We start from the raw sequence: 24,072 nt of genomic DNA on the forward strand, positions 1-24,072 counted from the left end.
GGACAGAGTGAGACTCCATCTCAAAAAAAAGAATTTAAGCAGAGAAAAAGAAATGGATTTTGTGTGTACGCTAAAATAAACATAAGATTTACCATTTTGTTGGCCGGGCGCGGTGGCTCAAGCCTGTAATCCCAGCACTTTGGGAGGCCGAGACGGGCGGATCACGAGGTCAGGAGATCGAGACCATCCTGGCTAACACGGTGAAACCCCGTCTCTACTAAAAAAATAGAAAAAACTAGCCGGGCGAGGTGGCGGGCGCCTGTAGTCCCAGCTACTCTGGAGGCTGAGGCAGGAGAATGGCGTGAACCCAGGAGGCGGAGCTTGCAGTGAGCTGAGATTGTGCCACTGCACTCCAGCCTGGGTGACAGAGCGAGACTCCGTCTCAAAAAAAAAAAAAAAAAAGATTTACCATTTTGTAACTGGACATTGACCATTTATAACTGGACAGTTCACTGGCATTGATTAAATTCATACCATTGTACAACCATCACCACCATCCATTTCCACAAATTTTTCTTCCTAAGCTGAAACTCTGTATCCATTAAACACTAATCCCAATTCCTTGCTCCTCCTAGGCCCTGACAACCATCATTCTACTTTCTGTCTCTATGAGTTTGACAATTCCAAGTAACTCATATAAGTGAAATGATACTGTATTTGTCCTTCTGTGTCTGGTGTATTTCACTTAGCATAATGTCTTCCATGGGTAGCATTAATCAGAGTTGCCTTCCTCTTTAAGACCGAATAATATTCCATCATAGGTATGCCCCACATTTTGCTTCTCTGTCTGTCCCTCCATGGACAACTGGTTTGCCTCCAGCTTTGGCTGTTGTGAGTGGTGCTGCTATGAATGTGGGTGTGCACATATCTGCTAGAGGCCCTGCTTCCACTGGGTTCTTCTTTTTAAAAGCTGTATAGGGCCGGGCGCGGTGGCTCAAGCCTGTAATCCCAGCACTTTGGGAGGCCGAGACGGGCGGATCACGAGGTCAGGAGATCGAGACCATCCTGGCTAACACGGTGAAACCCCGTCTCTACTAAAAATACAAAAACTAGCTGGGCGAGGTGGCGGGCGCCTGTAGTCCCAGCTACTCGGGAGGCTGAGGCAGGAGAATGGCGTAAACCCGGGAGGCGGAGCTTGCAGTGAGCTGAGATCCGGCCACTGCACTCCAGTCCGGGAGACAGAGCGAGACTCCGCCTCAAAAAAAAAAAATAAATAAAATAAAATAAAATAAAATAAAATAAAAGCTGTATAGAGCTTGCGTGGGCCCTTGAGTTTTTGACTGTTGGAGAAAATTGATCTAGGAGTCAAGGCCTTGGTCCTGTTCCTCACTGCCATGAACTCCCTGGGTCCCTGGAGCAGTCACACACCATCTCTTTGTCACTGTCTCCCCATGTGAGTTAAGGGAGTCCCTTCGCCTCTTGGGCTGTGCCCTGGGTGACTACACGTGGGACATCCTGTACCCAGACTTGGCACACTACGCCTCTCCTGGCTTCTGTTTCCTCCTCAATGCAGTTACGAATGGAGTGGACTCGGCACGAGCAGATTTAACAGTCTCACTTTTGAGTGTTCTTGAGTAGCTCCACAGGCTCCTGATGTGCAGAAATCTGTCACTCTGCTGAGACGTGCATTTGAACCGTAACCACAGTGAGGGCAGAGCATGGGGGCAAGTCCTCCACTGGGGAGTCAGGCCGCCAGTGCCTAGTGTCTACCTCTCTGAGCAGAGTTGTTGGCTGCTCCTTGCCCTTTTTTTTTTTTTTTTGAGACGGAGTCTCGCTCTGTCGCCCGGGCTGGAGTGCCGTGGCCGGATGTCAGCTCACCGCAAGCTCCACCTCCCGGGTTTATGCCATTCTCCTGCCTCAGCCTCCCGAGTAGCTGGGACTACAGGCGCCTGCCACCTCGCCCGGCTAGTTTTTTTTTTTTTGTATTTTTTAGTAGAGACGGGGTTTCACCATGTTAGCCAGGATGGTCTCAATCTCCTGACCTCGTGATCTGCCCATCTCGGCCTCCCAAAGTGCTGGGATTACAGGCTTGAGCCACCATGCCCGGCCCTTTTTTTTTTTTTTTTTTTTTTTGAGACAAAGTCTCGCTCTGTTGCCCAGGCTGGAGTATGGTGGTGCGATCTCGGCTCACTGCAAGCTCCTCCTCCCAGGTTCAAGCGATTCTCGTGCCTTGGACTCCCAAGTGGCTGGGATTACAGGCATCCGCCACCAAACCCGACTAGTTTTTTGTATTTTTTTAGTAGAGATGGGGTTTTACCATGATGGCCAGGCTGGTCTCAAACTCCTGACCTCAGGTGATCCACCCGTCTTGGCCTCCCAAAGTGCTGGGATTACAGGCGTGAGCCACCTTTTCCAGCTGTCCTTTCTTATGAACTGACTTTTATGAAATAGTAGAACTTTGGTGATCATTCATGTGTGTGTGTGTGTGTGTGTGTACACGTGTGTATGTGTGTGTATGGGAGAGAGAGTGTGTGTGTGTGTGAGAGAAAGAGAGGGCAGAGAGAATGAGAGAGAGAGAGAATGCCTCCAAAAAGAGAGCTGACCATTGGGCTTGTGATGGAAGTAAAAGAAAGCAAGAATTTGTACCAAATAGATTAAAAATGGGCCCGTCTGACCCCACAGTTGCACCCCACAGGTGCAAACAACTTCAGTCTACATTCTCTACAGAAATAAGATAAAGGGTCTCAGGCAGCAGCACACTTGCTCCTTGAGTGACAAAACTTGAGAATTTTGAAAAGGTGGCTCAGGAGAAGGCAGGAGACTATACAAACATTTCCAGGAAGTGGCAGATGGCGAAGGCACCGGCGTGGCTGCTAAACCAACCTTCTTTTCAAGTAAGGGCTGGTTTAAAATGTTTAAGATGTGTTTTTTTTGGCAAAAGGTGCAGTTCAGAGGAATGAGCAGAACAGCTGTCTATCTCACAGCAGACAGGATTCCTCCTAAGCTCAAGAGGCTCACAGAGGAGCAAAGGCACAAAGCCCAGGCTGTGGGTGTGTTGGGCCACAGGGCAGTTGTCCTTTTTTACCAGCTGGACTGAAAGTCATCTGAGATAGGCAATCAGAGAACAAGGAGAGAAGAAGCCAATCAAAGAAGGCCTTGAACAGCTGGTAAAAACAGGCAAGGAAGATAAAGACAATGGTGAGGACATAGAAAAGACAAGCTGGGTCCCAACTTGTAAATCAAGCGAAGTGTTCCATTATGCTGAGCTGCCAGCACAGCCAACATCCACCAGTGGGACGGAGCCTTTCTCAGCAAGTCCAAGAATACATCTCCATTGGCACCATCCCAGGCCGTGTCTAAGAAGCTGCAAAAGGAAAGAATGACTAACAACATAGTTAACTTTAGTCGAGACTAATGAAGGGGGTGGCGGGAATGAAGAGAAACATAACAAGAACAACAAAAAAGAATAAAAAGGAAGGTAATCAAACAGACACAAACAATGTAAAGTATTTCTCCAGACAGCTAAATGTTAATGAATCGGGAGACCTGGATGAAATGCATTTTTGGGAAAAGTGAAAATGGAAAATATGCAACAATGAGAAAGAGAAGACTTGATTAGGTTAATAGCCGTTAAAGATCACCCTAGCTAGGAGATCTAGGTCCAGGGGCCTTCAAGTCAGGGCTAACTTTCAGAGTCAAGATCATCTATAACTGTTGCAGGAGAAGCAGAGAAGCTGATGAACTCACTTATGTGGTTAGTACAACATTGTTTCCAAGACCAGACAAATTGCATTGAGAGGTAATAACATTTTAGCCCACTTCATTTATGACCATAGATGCAGAAGTCCTAAATTAAATGTTAAAAAAAAAAGAAGAAAAAAGAAGGGCCAGGCGCTGTGGCTCACACCTATAATTCCAGCACTTTGGGAGGCCAAGGCGGGTGGGATTGCTTGAGCCCAGGAGTTCAAGACCAGCCTGGGCAACAAAGTGAGACGTCTCTACAAAAAATATTAAAAATTAGCTGGGTGTGGCAGTGTATGCCTGTAGTCCCAGCTACTCAGGAGGCTGTGCTGGGAGGAGTGCTTGAGTCCTGAGAGGTCGAGGCTACAGTGAGCTGAGATCGCGCCACTGCACTCCAGTCTAAAAAAAAAAAGGAAAAGAAAAGAGGGACATTCATCAATTCATCATGCACATCAACTCAAAAGTTGTCATTCAATATGATCTTGAAGAAAAAGCCACCATTAGTCTCCGCTTAGAGAAATCTCTTTCCCTGTTGTTTGTATTCTTGGAATTGTCTCTCTGGCTAGACTTCTACGTCTTTATTGCCCCTCAAGACAATACCCAGGTCTTTTTTTATAGTCAAGGTTTTTGCTACAAATCAGTAAAGCAAAGCAGAAAGTGATACCAAATGACTTAACTACAAAAAGTTCCGGCCGGGTGCGGTGGCTCACGCCTGTAATCCCAGCACTTTGGGAGGCCGAGACGGGCGGATCACGAGGTCAGGAGATCGAGACTATTCTGGCTAATACAGTGAAACTCCATCTCTACTAAAAAATACGAAAAACTAGTCGGGCGAGGTTGCGGGTGCCCGTAGTCCCAGCTACTCGGGAGGCTGAGGCAGGAGAATGGCGTAAACCCGGGAGGCAGAGCTTGCAGTGAGCTGAGATCTGGCCACTGCACTCCAGCCTGGGAGACAGAGTGAGACTCTGTCTCAAAAAAAAAAAAGGAAAAGTTCCAAAATCTCACCACGTTTATATCCTATATGAGGGTCCTGGATTTGTAGTTCCAGACTTCTTTCTGAGATGGTAAACAAGTGACCATGAGGTTCGTCTGCTGCCTTACTCCCAGCTTGGAAACCCAAAGAGGGCTCCAAGACAGCACATGAAATCCCCCTGAGGGAGATGGTAGCTGACATTTCTGAGGACCTGCAGCTCAACTGAACCTCTCCCAGCGAGGCCTACATCCCACCTCTCACTGCAAGAAAGCAGATTCTTAAGCTTACCTTCCCCATGGAAGCTGTTTTGACCTGCAGGATGCAGAAGACTGGAAGCCAGAAACATCCTTCCTTAAGTAGACATTCCAAGTGTGGACAGAGCTGGGCCACTGGTTCACACACACTCTTGGTGCTGAGGGGTTCGAGGCACTTCTGAGGTCTGAGTCCTGTGGCTGCCATTCCTGAGATACTTTTCTGGAATTTCCAGCGTTGAGAGATGTGGCGGTAACCTCTTCCCTCTCCTCTGGCTTCTAGATATTTACAAATAATTAATTAATGATTTAATCACTCCTTTCCCCAGGATGCACCTGGTTTCTTAGAATGTGTGTCATGGATCAGAAAGATGGGAGCATTAGGAGAGGACAGAGAGACAGTGCATTGGACAAAGGCTGGGTGACAGATAAGTTTTTATCTGGAGGATCTGAGAACAGGTTAATGAGCACATCTGACCTTGGAGATGATTTCTGCTTTGCTGAGACAAAATGGAAATGAGTTTTCCTAATATACCCCTTCCCTGGAGAGAGATGAGGGCGGCCTTGGCTGTGCGCCTCCCTTTTGAAGAATTTGGAAGTTAAATGCTTCTTTGAACATTCTCACCTCCAAAACAGACTAAGACTTAGCCTTTTCTACACCAAATGCTTGGCTCAGAGGCGCCGCTAAGTACAGGGGGCTGACTAGCAAGCGTGTGGGGGAAGGGGACATGCGAAGTGGAAAGAAGGACCTGATGGCAGGAATCCGAACTCAAATGAACTAAGCTTGTGAAAAAAATGACATTGGAGTTTACCAGAGCCCTGCTGGTGTAATGACCTTTTGTTGAAATTATTTCTACAGATAATCACAGCTGGCTTATCAGTATTGCTGTTCGAGGCGATCCTGACCAGTGCAACCACGGGGTGGTAAGTCTTTTGCATAGAGAGATAAAGTGCCAATTAGTCACTGAGTTTCATCAGGATACTACATTTTGCTCTCAAATGTTGCCGAAAGGGAGTGTGCGTTGGCTATTTATCTCCATCCAAATGTAAATCTCATTATTAGTGAAGGTTTATTTAAAAAAAAAAAAAAAACCTTTTATTAACCTGTAAATGCAAATTCAGAAGAATGCATATATCATAAATATACTACCTGATGGATTTGTACAAACCAACCATTCTATATACCATAACCAGCATCCGGAGCAAGAAACAGAACGTCGCCCTCACTCATCCACCCCAGAAGAGCCGCTGCTGGTCAACCACTATGTGTGTGTGTATATATATGTATGTATATGCATAATATGTATAATATAATATGTATAACAATATGTAATGTTTAGTAAACCACTCTACACACACACACACACACACACACACACACACAGTCAGCCCTTTGCATGAACAGGTTCCAGATCCTCAGATTCAACCAACTGTGGGTCAACAATGTCGTTTAGGACAGCAGTGGTTGCATCTGTACTGAACATGTACAGACTTTTTTTCTTGTCATTATTTCCTAAACAGTACAGTATAACAACTATTTACATAGCATTTACATTGTATTAGGTATTATAAGTAATCTAGAGATGATTTAAAGTGTACAGGAGGATGTCCATGAATTGTAGGCAAACACAACACCATTTTATAAGAGACTTGACAATCCATGGAAGTCCTGGAACAGATCCCGTGTGGGTACTGAGGGGCAACTGTATACACACACACACACCACAGTCAGCCCTTTGCATGAACAGGTTCCAGATCCTCAGATTCAACCAACTGTGGGTCAACAATGTCGTTTAGGACAGCAGTGGTTGCATCTGTACTGAACATGTACAGACTTTTTTTCTTGTCATTATTTCCTAAACAGTACAGTATAACAACTATTTACATAGCATTTACATTGTATTAGGTATTATAAGTAATCTAGAGATGATTTAAAGTGTACAGGAGGATGTCCATGAATTGTAGGCAAACACAACACCATTTTATATAAGAGACTTGACAATCCATGGAAGTCCTGGAACAGATCCCGTGTGGGTACTGAGGGGCAACTGTATACACACACACACACACACACACAGAGAGAGAGAGAGAGAGAGAGAGAGAGAGAGAGCATGTGCTGTGTCTTTCTATTTCTTTGATTTTTCCATTAACTTTCTCTCAGACAAGCTCCAAATGATCCTGTTTAGAATGCACTACTCATTTGCATAAAGACAGCACACCTCACTAAGATATCTGAGCAGAGACCAGAAGAAAGTGAGGGAGTGAGCCATGGGGATGTTGGGGGACAGCAGTGCCAAGGGGTGGGGAGGAAGCAAGAAGACCAGGGGCTCTGGCCATGATCTAGGTGCAAGATGATGGTGATGGCTGAGAACTGGCTGATAGCAGTGGAGGTGGGGAGATGTGGTAGGATACCTGAGGCACTAGGATTTGAGAGAGAAGAGTCTAGGATGACTTCTAGGTTTGGGGTCCGAGCAATTGAAAGAATGAGGTTGCCTTTCACTGTGATCGAGAATGTCGTGTGAAGAGCAAGGTTTGGCAAAGTGGTGGTGGAGGTATATCGGGCATTGGTTTGAATATATGAAGGCTGAGGTGCCTGTTGGACCACAGAGCGGAGATACAGGAATAGGTCGTTTGCCAAATCAGCCTGGAGGTCCGGGGAGGGGAGAGCCTTTCTGTGCCTTGGCCACGGCAGGCATGTGTCTCCTCAGGGCTTCTGGATCTGTCACTTCGTCCCGGATACCTTCCTCCCTGCTTTCAGTTGGCCACCACTGCTCATCCCCCAGGTCTTCAAATCGAGGTGACTTCGGAGAGGCTTCCCTGGCCACACCCTGTGCAAGCCCTGCTGGCTTTTTCCTGTCGCCTTGCTAATTTCCTCCCTGACAGTTCTGACTGTTGTGACCAGATTCATTCCTTTCTGCCCATTAGAGTCTGCCTCCCTCCCAGAAGCAGTGCGCAGGACCCTGGGGGTATGCAGGAGACAGCTGGGTGTGGGGTGGTGTTCAGCAGGGCAGACCGGGACAGTGAGGCTTTTCAGAAGGATGACTGAGCAGGGCAGATGGGGACATGCAGGCTCTTCAGAAGGATGACTGAGGCAGGTGCATGGCCGTGGGGAGACACAGCGGGGACTCAGAATCCCAGGAGATAGGTGTGGCCGTTGTGATGGTAGCTTCACGACACACCTCCTGGAAAAGGCCACACTGCCCTGCCCCATAGCCCTCAGAGCCCGTGACTCACAAGGGAGGTTTGGGCCATGAGTAACACAGGGATGCGCAGAGAAAGTACTACTGTCAGAGAGGACCCAGCTGTGACCAGTGCCCCGGGCTCGCCCTCCACTCAGGCCTCGGAGCTCTCCATCTGAGACAGGAAACAGGCCTCCTGAACTTATTAGGACCATGCGCCTCTCATTCAAGGGACAGTTGGTTATGACCACATGAGGACAAGAATGAAGCGATCAGGTGGGTTTCACCCCTGAACTTCCTGCATAAGACCTGCCCATTGGAGAGTTAAGAATGCTACCTATTCTGATTACTAATATTCAAACCAGTAGGTGATTGTTACCAAGGGTTTGGGTTGTGGTCTGCAGGGAAGGTGAAGGTGAGGGAGGAGGTAATGGAGAGTTTAAACGGTTAAAACAGCTCATTGCTGATGAATATACATGCTTTAATTTGGGGAATATATATGTATGCATTTTTAAACAATAGAGTAATGCATGCTATTTATAAGACATTTAAAACAATACAGAAATATGTCAAGTAAAAAGCGAAAGTCGCTCATCCTTCACTCCCTCAAACTCCTCTTGCCAGACATCACCACGGTTTGGTTGAAGGGTGAGAACAGTGCTACATTTGGCCATGGATGTGTAACCCAATGGAGGTGGACTCTGTTCACTGTAGGAGGTGTTAGATCTGGGGGCCCAGCCACAACAGTGTTTCTGGAATGAAACCACACCGAGCAGCCCTCACACACATCACACATAAATAGTCTATTCCTTGGGCTGGTGACAACGTTTTGTTTCCTTCCCCATGACCAGGGATAGCCTGGCCTCAATCCTGGATGCTGCACATTATGTAGAGAAATTCACATTTGTTGTTGCTGCTCACTGGTCTTCTGTCCTTTGTTTTAAAAAGGAAAACAAGCCTAGGACCACTTTAAGATCGTGCTTATTTCCATTCTAGTTCCTATATATTACTTGGCAGATTTTTTCCCCCACGGAATAGCACTATAAAATGGAAGTGCAGGCAAATTTTGGAATAGGTTTTTACATGTCTTTACCAGTATTATCAGGAAAGAAAAAGCATAGTATTGCTTAGCTTTGCTCAAATAAAGCCTGACTCTAGAAAATAAGTCTTTTGGCTGGGCGTGGTGGCTCACGCCTGTAATCCCAGCATTTTGGGAGGCCGAGGCGGGCAGATCACCTGAGGTCAGAAGTTCGAGACCAGCCTGACCAACATGGAGAAACCCTGTCTCTACTAAAAATACAAAATTAGGCAGGTGTGGTGGCGCATGCCTGTAATCCCAGCTACTTGGGAGGCTGAGGCAGGAGAATTGCTTGAACCCGGGAGACGGAGGTTGCAGTAAGCCGAGATTGTGCCATTGCACTCCAGCCTGGACAACAAGAACGAAATTCCATCTCAAAAAAAAAAAAAAAAAGAAGAAAGTAAGTATTTTTCCCGTGCCTGCAATCAGAGTAGTCCTAATAGCTGATCTTTCCCCTTCCTTCTTCTTTTTTTTTTTTTTTTTTTGCATTTGTTTGCACGTTGGACCTGCTGAGTTGTCACTTGCTTAACTCAAGGACCACCATGCTGCCTGGTGGGGGTCAGCACTGGTACCCAGGTGTGCCCAGGACAGCCTCCCATCTCCCAGGATTCTTCTGTGGATAAAATGGCCTTGGATGCTGACATAGCCACAGAAACAACAGTGTTATGTGTGAACATCAGTAGGAGATTCATATGGGATAAATGTGAGAGGCAGGACCAGTGGCCCTGTGGAATACCATGATGGGGAGTCTAAGAGGTGAACTTGCATCTTGTGTGGCCTTGGGCTGGAAGGGGTTCCTTCAATAAACAGACATTTATCAAGTGCCTCATATGTGCCAGGAACCATTCTTGGATAAAAGTCAAAAATCGCTGCCTCTGCAGTGTCTGTAGATGCTCATTGCCCTGCCTGAGGGCAGGTCCATATCTAAATCATCCTAGATGGACAGAAATGAATGGTTTTGCTCACTGCACTCAGAAAATGGAATTTCTAACCTTTCTCAGGACTGCCAGTGGGGGCATTTCCTGCCCCAGGAAGACAAATGGAAGGAAAAGAAAAATTAGAAAATGTTCCTATACCTTCCTCTTCCTCCTCCTGCTGTGTCTTCCTCTTCTTTTTAATAATAATAACTAACCATTTATTGGGCAACTGCTGTGCCTCAGACATTTGTTACATTAATATTATCTCATTTACTTTTACGACAATCTTCCAAGTTATCCCTATTTTAAAGATGAAGAAGCTGAGGTCCAGAGATACTTATTTTCCCAAGATTTTATAGCTACTAGGCAGTTGGACCAGATTTCAAACCCAGGTCTCTGTGTGTACAATGCCCCATAACCTGCTAGAACTGAGTTGAAAAACACCAAGGATTTACAGCAGTGCAGATAATGTACAGGCGGAAGCTCATGAGGGAGCTGTAAGGGAACCTGGCTTACATGTTCCTCGTCCCACCACTGTGATCCTCCATAAAAAGTATGTAGATGATTTGACAGCAGAGGAAACAGAGTGTCACCCAGCACAAGACAGTCCTGATTCCTGTTCAGGGACTGACCTGCAAGCTGAGAATGTCCAGTAGACATTTTTAGGGAGGAAAATCTCATTGTCATAGGTTTCTTATACCATAGCTATAACTCCATAATGTCAATCAGTTAAACATTTTTATTGAGTGATTGCTGTATGCAAAGTATGTGGAAACCATAAGAAATATAAGATATCCAACACTTAAGGGGTTATCAAGGGAAGGGCAAATCAGAAAGGTAATTCATGGGATGGATCAGATAGTAACTGTGTTAATGCCTAGTGAATAAGAAGACTGAAGGAGGGAGAGAGGCCAGGAGTATTTGCAAGGGTGGCCCTGGAGCTGGTGTGAACTGGGTCTTATGCAGAGGAAGAGGCTTAGCTGGGCTGAGAGTTGGGGGATGGAAGAGTTCTGGGCCCCTCTCACCTGAGAAGACAGGGCAGCCAGTGGAGACTCAGTGATTTGTAACCAGAACTGGGGTTCTGAAGCAGGGAAGCTAATCTGTCTTCCCACTCTTCCTCTGCACCTGTCCTTCTGGGGAGGGGTGACACAAATGGTAGGCAGGTTGACATCCCAAAATCCAGCTGCCCAGAGAAGAAACCCCTGAGATATGTATATGCATACATGCATCTCTCTCTCTCCCTCTTTCTATAAAGAGAATATATGTATTTTTATATATTATATATAATTGAATTATATATAAGAATTATATATTTTATTATATTAATTGTATTTTATTATATAAATTATGTATAATTATATAATTATATATGATATATAAATGTATTTTTATATATATATAAATTCTTGAGATTTTTCCCCAAATTTCTGCATCCTTAGCTTTCATAGTGTTTGTCTAAATTCTTTATTTTATTATTATTATTTTTTTTTTTAGACACAGGGTCTCTCTATGTTGCCCAGGCTGATCTCAAACTCCTGGCCTCAAGCAATCCTCCAGCCTCAGCCTCCCAAAATGCTGAGATTACAGGAGGGAGCCACCGCTCCTAGCCTAGCCTAAATTCTTTTTTTTTTTTTCTGGAGATAGTTTTGCTCTGTCACCCAGACTGGAGTGCAGTGGTGCAATCTAAACTCATTGTAACCTCCACCTCCTTGGGTTCAAGCAATTCTCATGCCTCAGCTTCCCAAATGGCTGGGATTACAGGCACGCACCACCATGCCCGACTAATTTTTGTTTTTTTAGGAGACACCAGGTTTTGCCATGTTGGCCAGGCTGGTCTTGAACTCCTGGCCTCGAGTGATCCACCTGCCTCAGCCTCCCAAAGCGCTGGGATTACAGGCGGGAGCCACTGCGCCCAGCCCCTAAATTCTTGACAATATCTTTCTCTCTTACAAGTAAGCCTGCATTGACCACATTTTGTACAGAATTTCAAAATGAGCCAGAGAAACCCAGGTATTGAACTGAACGTGAGAGCTAAGAGTAAGACAGCTCTCCAGTGTGAGGAAAAGCTGAGTCGGAATAATAAGGAAGCAGGCGTCTGTAAGAGGCTGTCACTGGGCTGTTTCACATCCTGTGAAATTTATGGTATGTCCTGAGAAAAATGGAAAGACAGACTGTGTGTACCCAAATCAAGGAAACAGAATGTGTGATTATTGCAAAAGGAACCTTGACTTTGGAATTTCCTGATTTTTGAGGACTCCTGGGGTTAAAGATGGTGTGTTTTCAGCCTGAAAGAATTTTCCAACCACAAAGTGAACCACCAGAAGAGTGGACGGTGCGTCAGCTCTGTGTCTTGCACAGAGATGGTCTGCCTCGTCCATATACTAGGCATGTTCAAGCGTGGCTGGGTGACCAGCTCTCAGAGCTCAGGCAGGGGTGGCGGCTGATCCCTGTGGCTTGGGACTTTAAACTGATCAGAAGTCACAAAGGGCAGAGGCTGCAGGCCTGTTTTTTTTGGCCCTATTGTGTGTGCCGGTATCATTACTATTTCTTGTCATTTGCTTTTCACATTTTAAGTTAGTCATCACCATTTTGAAATCGGGTGATTTCCTCACACAAATCCAGATTTCCAGATTCTTTTGAAAATGTGGAGCAGCTGTTAATGTTGGGCCTGCATTTGCACACAGCAGCAGTTTCTGGAATGAGTAGAGGCTGCCTCCTCCTCACGTAGGCGTGTGCTCTCCCATCCACCGTGGCCTCCACCACCCTAGGCTGGCTGAGACTGGAGGACCCTGCTCCAGCCAGTATCCTTGCATCCATATATTTGTATATTCATGCATTCCACCAAAGGGCTGGGTTGGGCTCTGAGGCTACAGAAGTAAGCAAGGCACATTCCCTGACTCCAGGGGGGTCACCGTGTAGGGGGTAAGTGTTCAAATATATATGTCATTATCCTCCTCCTTGGATGGACAACAGCTTAGCTGCCCAAAATAGGCCGTCTGAAGTAGGACTTCTCACCCAAAGCACTATGAATATTTGAGACCGATAATTCCTTGTTTTGAGGGATTGTTCTGTGCCTTGTAGGATGTCTAGCAGCAAACCTGAACCCCACTCGCCAGATGCCAGTAACACCCCCTCAGTTGTAACAATGAAAAACGTCCCCAGACATTGCCGGAAGTCCTACCCCAGTTGAGAATCACTGGTCTAAAGTTCCTGGGGGCTGGTGGAGAATATGCCTTTTCAAATTTCAGCAAGATCTTAAGGAACTTGCTTATCGAATGAGAGCTTTGGATCAGCTCAAATGTCAGGTCCTCAGCTGCTCCTCCCACCCTCTGTGTCTGTGTCTGGCTCCATAGGCACTTGCTGCACTGAGTGACAGGTGGCTGGCGCCATCTCTCCCGCCAGGCTGTGAGCAGCGCTAGGAGAAAGGATGTGTTTCATTCACCTTTGCGTCTCTAGGCCTGCTGTTGAATACTTGCTGAATCAACACTGAGTGGCCAGCCTTCCAAATATTGTATCCAAGAACAATTATAAACCTAAGTACCCAATGTTGGCCACTTTTTAAAGTTAATTAAAAACAACTGCTCTCATCCAGCCAATTATTATAAAAACAATCTATTTCAAGCCCAGTAATTTAAATATCCAGATTTCTATTTAATTGTTCATTTTAAATTAACAGTTGTATGTAATATTAATTCCCTCTATTTCAAAATTCAGCAAAGGAGATTTAGGCCGGGCACGGTGGCTCAAGCCTGTAATCCCAGCACTTTGGGAGGCCGAGACGGGCGGATCACGAGGTCAGGAGATGGAGACCATCCTGGCTAACACGGTGAAACCTCGTCTCTACTAAAAATACAAAAACTAGCTGGGCGAGGTGGCAGGCACCTGTAGTCCCAGCTACTCGGGAGGCTGAGGCAGGAGAATGGCGTAAATCCGGGAGGCGGAGCTTGCAGTGAGCTGAGATCCGGCCACTGCACTCCAGCCCGGGCGACAGAGCGAGACTCCGCCTCAAAAAAAAAAAAAAAAAAAAAAAAAAAGCAAAGGAGATTTGAAGCATACAAAAGAGAAAGCTTCTGACCTGAGAGCAGCATCCCTGTCAAGTGGAATTCATTATGGTGCCTCCTCTCTGAATCCCCTTTCATAGACGGGGAGAGTCACCCTTCTCTTTGGAGTAGTGTAGGAACAAGGAAAGAAAAGAATAACCAAAAGGCAACTTCTTTGTTCTAAGGAGTCCATGATCACATTTGCCCCTTTGCACATCATTCACTGAACTTGCCATTGATCGCTGTTTATCAGCCATGAGGATCACTTGAACCTGAGCCTAGCACAGACCTCACCAATGCCGAGAGTCTTTAGAAAATGATCGTATATAATCTTTGAGTAAAGATTTCTTATCCCTTTAACTGTAAGGAACTTCATGGAGGCTGCCCAAACCTATGTATAGGAAGAATGAATTTAGGGGCAAAGAAAACGTCCCCATCACACTCCAAAATGCCTTCAGGATCACAGTGTCTGAAATTTATGAGTTTTCCGTTTGAATTAAAAATCTGAAACCTCCTCTTTAAAATTCTATGTAAGAAGGGCCTTCTCAATAACATTGCTCATTACCTCTCAAATTTTATCATCATTTAATAGATTATGAACTCACTCGGCAGGGCCCCGAGGAATGGAGCATGGGACAGAAACATTGTGGTGAGGAAGAGAGAAAAAGGAAAAAATAGTTTAGGACCAAACTGTTTTTAGACCAAATAGTTTGGGACTTCTCCCAGATGGGAGAAACGGGATCAAATATTAACAGTTTAACTATTCGTTGAATCAGTATTTATTGAGTGCTGCATTAGGTGCGGGGCCTGCAGCCAGGTAAAGGAAGCAGCCTCCATCCTCTGTCTACTGGCTCAACAGGAATTAATTGAATAGCCATAACAATAAATGTAGGCCGGGCGCGGTGGCTCAAGCCTGTAATCCCAGCACTTTGGGAGGCCGAGACGGGCGGATCACGAGGTCAGGAGATCGAGACCATCCTGGCTAACACGGTGAACCCCGTCTCTACTAAAAATACAAAAACTAGCCGGGCGAGGTGGCGGGCGCCTGTAGTCCCAGCTACTCGGAGGCTGAGGCAGGAGAATGGCGTAAACCCGGGAGGCGGAGCTTGCAGTGAGCTGAGATCTGGCCACTGCACTCCAGTCCGGGCGACAGAGCGAGACTCCGCCTCAAAAAAAAAAAAAAAAGCCGGGCGCGGTGGCTCACGCCTGTAATCCCAGCACTTTGGGAGGCCGAGGCGGGCGGATCACAAGGTCAGGAGATCGAGACCATGGTGAAACCCCGTCTCTACTAAAAATACAAAAAAATTAGCCGGGCGCGGTTGCGGGCGCCTGTAGTCCCAGCTACTCAGGAGGCTGAGGCAGGAGAATGGCGTGAACCCGGGAGGCGGAGCTTGCAGTGAGCCGAGATCCGGCCACAGCTCTCCAGCCTGGGCGGCAGAGCGAGACTCCGCCTCAAAAAAAAAAAAAAAAAAAAAAAAAAACAATAAATGTAAAATTTGGATGGAGCCTTGGGTCCCTCATAGGAGGAAGAGAAGGGCTGGAGAAGCGCTGAAAATAAACCTCTGGAAGAGAAGCTAGTGATGGATATTTCTGGCCATGTGTGCCCTGCAGTCTGATGTTTATGCCTTGGTTACATGAAGTTTGTTCGTTTCAGGAATGATGGGGATTACAAGATTTGCAAACAGTTCAGTCAAGCTCTGACTTAAATAGTTGTAATGCTATTAAGATTCCTGGACACATGTCAGCCCTTCCTGCTGTTTAGAAAACAACATCAAAGCTTACCTCCCTGGCTCTCCTAACAGTAAACTGAACCAAGGTTTGCTTTCGTTTTTAGTATTGACTAAGCTGCTTTGGTGTTTCATAAAATAGTTCAGGCCAAGGGACAGAATGCAAGGTTATTACACTCCAGCATTGTTCCAAGGCTATGGGAGCAAAAGTGGCAAGGGGCCAGCCGCTACCCTGGTTTTCTCCCTGGTGATTAAGGAGGATTAGTGGAGAGTGTATAGAATGTCCGAGCTCCTGGTTACATTTGCAGAAATAAAACCCTCCCAAACCCAACGCTCTGTGCAGCCCTTGCATCCGGTCGCGGGGACTCTACATTGCCCGGGAACTTGGCAGGGTGACATACATGCTGTTGAAGGGCTACAAGGGGAATGGCAATCACTTAAAAGGGAAAGCCAGGTCTTTGGAGGTGAGCCTGTGTGCAAAAAGAACGCCTCCCCTTCACAGTCATGTCTTTTCCAAAGAGGAGAGGTGATAGAACCCTTCAGCATCTGGGGTCCTGAGCTGGACAAGGCACAAGCAGGCTCCCAAATCGGGTCGTTGGGAACTTGGGTCACAATTTGTCACAGAGACAGTGCTGACAATGATGATTACAGATCTAGGGAAGTCCACAGATTGTCATTTGCTTCGTAACATGGACATTTGTTCTAGCTACATTATTGTGAGTTAAATAGGATCGATCAACTTATCACTATTATAGTTTTATTTCTGTGTGAAAGAGGAAAGTACATCCCAACTTGGAGTAAGGTCCTAGGCATCCATCTCCCTCGGCTCCCTCTCCTCCATCCCCATTGTGAACCGGGGGGGGGACATCCTCCAAGCCCCCCCACCTCACTGGCCAGTGTCTCCTGCTGCCTTCCCCCAGAAGCCTTTAATCACCAGAGAGAGGAGACCACAGTGTTTGGGGGATTCTCCTAGTCTCCAAGCTGATGAAGGAGTACGTTTGTTCTCTAGCTCCGGAGAGCAGCCTTGGCCTCGCAGGCGAGGTTGTAAGAAGTTTCTGCTGCAGAGTTAGTGTGATGAAGGGCTGCCTGGGTCAGCATGGGGAAGGAACAGGTCTCAGCCAGTCCCTGCCAACCCCAGTGGCTTCCACAAGTGAGATGCCCATGGAGATGCATGTGAATCTAGTTGACCAGAGTCACTCATCCATGGGACAGGCTCGCCTTGCTCAACAGGACGTGCCCCTCACTAGAAGTCTTCAGGCAGAAGTTGGGTGGCCCACCGGGAGGACCACGGAGGAGGGGATTGCTACTCTCAGAGGGCAGTCGGCTAGAAAGTATTAATAATCCTATTTTAGTGACTGTCTGTCATAGGCTAAACACAGGGGTGAGTTGCTTCTAATATATTATTTCTAAGCCTCACAGAGACTATCAGATGCGGTCATCTCCCATGGTACAGATGGAGAGACTAAGGCTGAAAACATACGCAAGATCAGCTGACTAACAAATGCCTGCGTCAGAGCTTGAATTGGCCTGATTCTAAAGCGTATTGGTTTTTTGGTTTTCATTTTTTTTTTTGAGACGGAGTCTTGCTCTGTCGCCCAGGCTGGAGTGCCGTGGCACAATCTCAGCTCACTGCAAGCTCCACCTCCTGGGTTCACGCCATTCTCCTGCCTCAGCCTCCTGAGCAGCTGGGACTACAGGCTCCCGCCACCTCGCCCGGCTAGTTTTTTGTATTTTTAGTAGAGACGGAGTTTCATCTTGTTAGCCAGGATGGTCTCGATCTCCTGCCCTTGTGATCTGCCCATGTCGGCCTCCCAAAGTGCTGGGATTACAGGCGTGAACCACCGCGCCCGGCCCCTAAAGCATATTGTTTTTATATTCCCACTCATAGTCAATTCATTCCTGTACTAAAGTGGAAAATGGTGTGAGTTACCTGTAAGGGTCACCCACCAAAGGAACATTTTTCACCAGGTGTGTAGCATGGACAGCCTATGTGTGTGTCATACACTCAGCACAACAAACATTCAAGATATGAAGGCACCATGGCCTGGGTGTGTGTTGCGAGTGAGCGTATGAAGGATTGGGGTGCTGGGTAGGCAGATGAGAGAGGAAGGGAAGGAAAGGGTCTGACCAAAAGGGCTGTTGGCACCTCTGAAAAAGGGCTCTCCCCATCAGACACCTACCACCATAGCCCCTTGATGATGGCCCAGCACAGGCCCCAGAAGACTGACGGAATTCAGATAGACTGTCTGTGGCGAGGTTCAAAATAGAAAGTGGAGAGGACTTTGGCTGTATTACATTTGAGGGATGTTAAAATATTCAGCTCTTCTTCCCTCACTGTCTCCAGTTCTCCCACTGCTTTTTCATTTTCAGATCACTGGCCATGTGTCTCTCTGTGCTGGTGGGAAAATTATGATTCCCCACTTGTATTTTCACCTTTAAATGTTCTGTAGTTTAAATGAAATGAAAAGATTCTGAGATTGTCACCTTAATTTGAAGAATATGGATACCTGTGTGATTTCCTATCCCTCAGCCCAATTTGCCAACAGCACCAGAGGCCTCTGGGATCGCTCCTGCCGGAAGTCTGTTTCTGCCAGAGAGCACTAACCCCAGTGCGCACCCTCACCAGGTCGGGATGTGTGGGATGCTTCACCTACTTCCCCGAGGGAAGGTATCGAGCCCGCCTGCCAGCCTTCTCACCTCCCATGTGTACCCGAGGTCTGCCCCGAGTGATAGGAGCGATTCCTGGGCTTGACCTGGAAGCATGGCAGTCCGGGCTGGTGATGAGTCACAGTTGCAGAATGAGGGGAGGCACCCCTTGCCCAGCGTGCGTGGGCGCCAGGCAGCTCAGGGGTCCCAGGGGAGTGGAGAGCTGACCTTCTGCTGTTGTTTGCAGCGTCCTGCTTGGTGCACTTGGAGAGGCCTTGCTGGTTTTCTCAGAGCGGAAAGGCTCCTGAACAAGACGGTCAAGAGAAGGAGACTCGCCGGCTGCTGCAGGGGAACATCGCCCCTGGTCTCATAGCTCCCTGTTGAATGTGTCAGAAAGAGGAACGCGAGGACAGTGAGACCAGGTGGGCAGCGCCATCGCCCTCACCCACGTGAACGTGGTGGTGGCTGATGAGGCCGAGGCCCTGCTGCTTCAAGGAGCGCTCTTTCTGGGGGTCTGCAGGTCGCTGCAGAGGAGCGATCTGTTACGTCTTCCCATTTGGAAGCTGGTTCTGCAGAAGCAGGAAGTACAGGATTTCACGGGCTGGCTCTGCTCACCTCGACTGAGCCTCACACCTCAGGATGCCACATGCTGTCTCCCAAACACTGCTTTCGGTGCGAGGTAGTGGGCCTAGGGGTTTGGTTGTCTTTTTCTTTTTCATAATTAAAATTTAAAAATTTTTATTTATGATTATTTTGTAAAGACAGAGCCTCACTCTGTTGCCCAGGCTGAAGCGCAGTGGGACGATCACAGCTCACTACAACCTTGACCTCTTAGACTCAAGCCATCCTCCTGCCTCAGCATCCAGAGTAGCTGGTGTGCACCACCACACCCGGCTCATTTTTTCTATTTTTATTGTTTTAGAGATGGGGATCTCACTGTGTTGCCCAGGCTGGTCTGAAACTCCTGGGCTCAAGCAGTCCTCCCACCTCGACCTCCCAAAGTATTGAGATTATAGGCATGAGCCACTGCACCTGGCCTTTCTCATTTTTATTTTTAAATTGACAGACAAAACAGTATGCATTTATCGTGCACAACACGATGCTTTGGGAATGGTTAAATCTAGCTAACAAATGCATTACCTCACACAGTTATCATTTTTATGGAGAGTCTTGGTTGTATGTTTTGTTTTGTTCCTGTTTTTACATCCTTGGCGTCTCCTCTGGGTCCGTCCATCATTTGCTGTCATGCTGGCTTGCCTAAGGCCTACCCCTACCTGTGTACCAGCATTTTAAACTCTGGAGTGAGTGATGTTACTTTTTGTGGTTGATGTTACTATTCATTTCCTGCCTCTAAACTTCTCGTGGTCCTTACAAACTTGTCAGGGTGTGTGTTGCATTGAATTGTGCATGTCCTGTTTTTGCCAACCATTAGGTTAAGCTGGTACTGACTTATCACCAGAGGAAACAGGGTTTATGAGCACTGACAGATGTCTTCCCTGGGTAAAAAAATAAACAGTATATGTATACACACACACATACATACTTATATTTATATTTCTTAAAGCTTTTAATCGCTTTCATTCCCTGATATCTCAGAGATTTCAAATCATTGAACACTGAAGTATATTTTTCAGGCCAGATGAAAAATTGTATTAAAACCCTATTCCTGGTCAGGCGCAGTGGCTCACGCCTATAATCCCAGCACTTTGGGAGGCCGAGGTAAGCAGATCACCTGAGGTCAGGAGTTCAAGACCAACCTGGCCAACATGGTGAAACCCTGTCTCTACTAAAAATACAAAAACATTAGCCTGATGTGGTATTGTGTGCCTGTAGTCCCAGCTACTCGGGAGGCTGAGGTAGGAGAATCGCTTGAACCTGGTAGGCGGAGGCTGCAGTGAGCCAAAATTACGCCACTGCACTCCAGCCTGGGCAACAGAGCGAGACTGTCTCAAAAACAACTACAGCAACAACAACAAAAACCCTATTCATTGCCTTTGTAGGAGTCAAAATAAATGAACCTTTTTTTCTTTTTTTTATTATTATACTTTCAGTTCTGGGGTACATGTGCAGAATGTGCAGGTTTGTTACATAGGTATACACGTGCCATGGTGGTCTGCTGCACCCATCAACCCGTCGCCTACATTAGGTATTTCTCCTAATGTTATCCCTCCCCTAGTCTCCCACCCCCCGGCAGGCCCCGGTGTGTGATGTTCCCCTCCCTGTGTCCATGTGTTCTCATTGTTCCAAAATAAACGAATTTACACAAAATGGTCACTTGTTTCTGAACCCACCAAGAAAGTTTAAGAAAATAATGACTAACTTGGCCGGGCGCGGTGGCTCAAGCCTGTAATCCCAGCACTTTGGGAGGCCCAGACGGGCGGATCACGAGGTCAGGAGATCGAGACCATCCTGGCTAACACGGTGAAACCCTGTCTCTACTAAAAAATACAAAAAGGCTGGGCGCGGTGGCTCAAGCCTGTAATCCCAGCACTTTGGGAGGCCGAGACAGGTGGATCACGAGGTCAGGAGATCGAGACCATCCTGGCTAACACGGTGAAACCCCTTCTCTACTAAAAAATACAAAAAACTAGCCGGGTGAGGTGGCGGGCGCCTGTAGTCCCAGCTACTCGGGAGGCTGAGGCAGGAGAATGGCCTGAACCTGAGAGGCGGAGCTTGCAGTGAGCTGAGATCCAGCCACTGCACTCCAGCCTGGGCGACAGAGCGAGACTCCGTCTCAAAAAAAAAAAAAAGGAAATAATGACTAACTCTAAATATTTCTGTTCCTAAGAGATGTTTCAAATATTTGACCACTCTGCCAGGTGTCAGAGAGTGTGGGCCATTCAGGGTGACCCATGAGTCCTCCTCAAGCAGGGAGCCAGGCCCTGTAATGTTGAATACCTGTGTATTGTTGGAGACCCCCTGCCGCGGCATCCGGGAAATACGCATTGCCCATACTCAGCCCCATGGAGAATACAGTCAGCTCAGTCGGTGGCTGTTGTTGCTTCTGCGTGTGTTCCCCAACTTGTTGAGAAAAGAAAGAGAAAAAGAAACAAATAGCAATGGATTCGTGTATTTGGAACTTGAGTACCTTAAATTCATGTCCTTGTCTTTTCCTGGTCTCTACTTCTCATGTAAGGTAAAAATGCCAGAAGTGACCTTAACACACATGGCTTTCAACTTACTTCTGTTGTTGTTTTGTCTTATTGTTTGTTTCCGTGAAAAATATTTATATTATTTTTTTCTAACCTCCAGCTGATTAAACAGGTACCTGACACTTATTAATTTGAAGGAGAAATAATAGTAGCTGCCTGACATACCCTCTCATTTTGAAGAGTCTCTACTTTTTTTTTTCGTTGAAATTTTTTTTTATTTTTAGTTCTGGAATACATGTACAGGTTTGTTACATAAGTAAATGTGTGCCATGGTGGTTGGCTGCATCTGTCAACCCATCACCTAGATTTTAAGCCCAGCATGCACTGGCTATTTTTCCTAATATTCTCCCTCCTTCCCCACCCCCGACAGGCTCCGGTATATGTTGTTCCCCTCCCTGTGTCCATGTTCAACTTATTTTTGTTCTTCATCTAGGATGTCAAACTTTCTAGAGACTGAGGATCAAATAGAAAATCTGGATTTAGAATTGTCCTTATTCTCTTGCTCCCATAAAACTCTCTAAAACGGAGACCAGTTCTTTTCCACTTGTAGAAAGTGGCATCTGTCCAAGTGTCATTTTATAGCTGTCTTTCCAAGTGCCATTTAAGCAAATGGAGGTTCTGATGACTGCAAAGAGCCATGCAGTTCAAACCCAGTCCTCTTTCTAGCAGAACTGGCCCCAAAAGCTTTTGCTGAGAAGTTTTAGATCCTTTTTCAAATGGTTCTCTAGCAAGCCCATATTTTTTTGTTGGTGTTTGGTTGTTTGAATTGTCTTTCAGAGTCCTGTTTTTTGTTTTTGTTTGTTTGTTTTGTTTCGTTTGCTTGAGATAGGGGTTCACTGTGTTACCCAGGCTCGAGTAAAGTGGTGCAATCACAGCTCACTGCAACCTCAACCTCCCAGGTTCAAGCAGTCCTCCCACCCCAGCCTCCCAAATGGCTGGGACTACAGGCATGTGCCACTACACCCAGCTACTTTTGTATTCTTTGTAGACATGGGGTCTCTGTTGCCTCCTGCCCGTTGTTCTTAAAATCTCAGATCTTTTCTTACATTGACACCAGCAAGAGGCAGAGGATAAGGCGTTTCGTCAGTATGCTATCAGTTTCCTTCTGTTTCTATTGGTTCTTGGGCCTTTTTATTCAAGCTTTAACCACCATCTTCTATGCCCAAGTTCACGTGTTCAGCACTGAATGGAGGGGGAGCCCAAAGACCTGAACAGTGGAGTGGCCCCTCACTGTAGCCCTGAGCTCCCATTTTCTGCACAGGGAGTCTCCAGGTAACCCCACACTGTCCCTTTGCCCTTGGTTCCTGTTTGGCGCCTGATCACCTTAATCCTCGCTGGACCCCAGTCAGAGCCTTGGGATTTTGGGGCTTTTTTATTGGTATAAATAAAGAATGTGCTTTCTATTAGGAGAGGCAAGGTTGTGTACAATGGTGTATTATTACTTATCTGCTGTGGATATAAAGAAAAATAAGGGCCAGGCATGGTGGCTCAAGCCTGTAATCCCAGTACTTTGGGAGGCTGAGGTGGGAGGACGGATTGAACCCAGGAGTTTGAGACCAGTCTGGGCAACACAGTGAGCCTCCGTCGCTACAAAAATAAAAAATAAAACTTAGCCGGGCATGGTGGCACATACCTATAAGTCCCAGTTACTCAGGAGATTGAGGCAGGAGGATTGCTTGAGCTCAGGGGTCAAGGTTGCAATGAGCCATGACTGTGCCACTGCACTCTAGCCTGGGTAACAGAGCCAAACCCTGTCTCTAAAAATGACAATAAAGGAAAAATAAATCATTTATTTTCTTTCCTTTGCCTTTCTTTCTGTTCTCTTCAATCCCGGCAGGAGAGTATTACAGAAAATATTTGTGTTACCCCTGGGGAGGGAGTTCTTGTAGCTTAAACCCAGATCGAGACTCCTCTTTCTGCCCACATCCAGGCCACTGAGCTTGAAACGGGGAAGGGCCTACCCAGTGCCTCTAGCCCTGTGCTGTCCAGTGTGGATGCCCCTGGCCACCTGTGGCTTTGGAGCACTGGAGTGTGGTTGGGCCAGATTCCGATGGGCTGTAAGTGTAAGAACACACTGGTTTCAAAGACTTACTGTTTTTTAAAGAGAATGTAAGATATCACATCATTTTTCTATTGATTACATGTTAAAATAATTTTTTTTATATATTGGGCTAAATAAAATATACTATCAAAATTACTTTCTCTTGTTTCCCTTTATCTTTTGTAATGTGACTGCTAGAAAATTTGAGTTCATAGATGTGGCTCCCAAGGTATGTCTGCTGGTCATTGCTGATTTATTTTTATTTATTTATTTATTTTTTAGATGGAGTTTCGCTCCTGTTGCCCAGGCTGGAGTGCAGTGGTGCGACCTCAGCTCACAGCAACCTCTGCCTCCCGGGTTCAAGCAATTCTCTTGCCTCTGCCTCCC

The 24,072-nt window shown here is 46.5% G+C and overlaps 1 protein-coding gene across 5 annotated transcripts in view; it reads left to right on the plus strand.

Moving 5' to 3' along the window:
- The window catches only part of TMEM241 (transmembrane protein 241), a 146,906-nt gene extending 126,146 nt beyond the window's left edge, over positions 1-20,760 (plus strand). For 4 of the 5 annotated variants that reach the window (XM_033178136.1, XM_033178138.1, XM_033178139.1 and 1 more), the window contains 2 exons: positions 5,765-5,829; positions 18,740-20,760. In XM_033178136.1, the coding sequence (XP_033034027.1) occupies positions 5,765-5,829; positions 18,740-18,800 (126 nt within the window). In that variant the 3' untranslated portion in view covers positions 18,801-20,760. The remainder of the gene's footprint in view (positions 1-5,764; positions 5,830-18,739) is intronic. The other variant, XM_033178137.1, reaches the window with a different exon arrangement.
- Positions 20,761-24,072: the final 3,312 nt, after the last annotated feature.

Source organism: Trachypithecus francoisi, unplaced genomic scaffold, assembly GCF_009764315.1.
Source record: "Trachypithecus francoisi isolate TF-2019V2 unplaced genomic scaffold, Tfra_2.0 Lachesis_group19, whole genome shotgun sequence".
Taxonomy (NCBI): Eukaryota; Metazoa; Chordata; class Mammalia; order Primates; family Cercopithecidae; genus Trachypithecus; species Trachypithecus francoisi.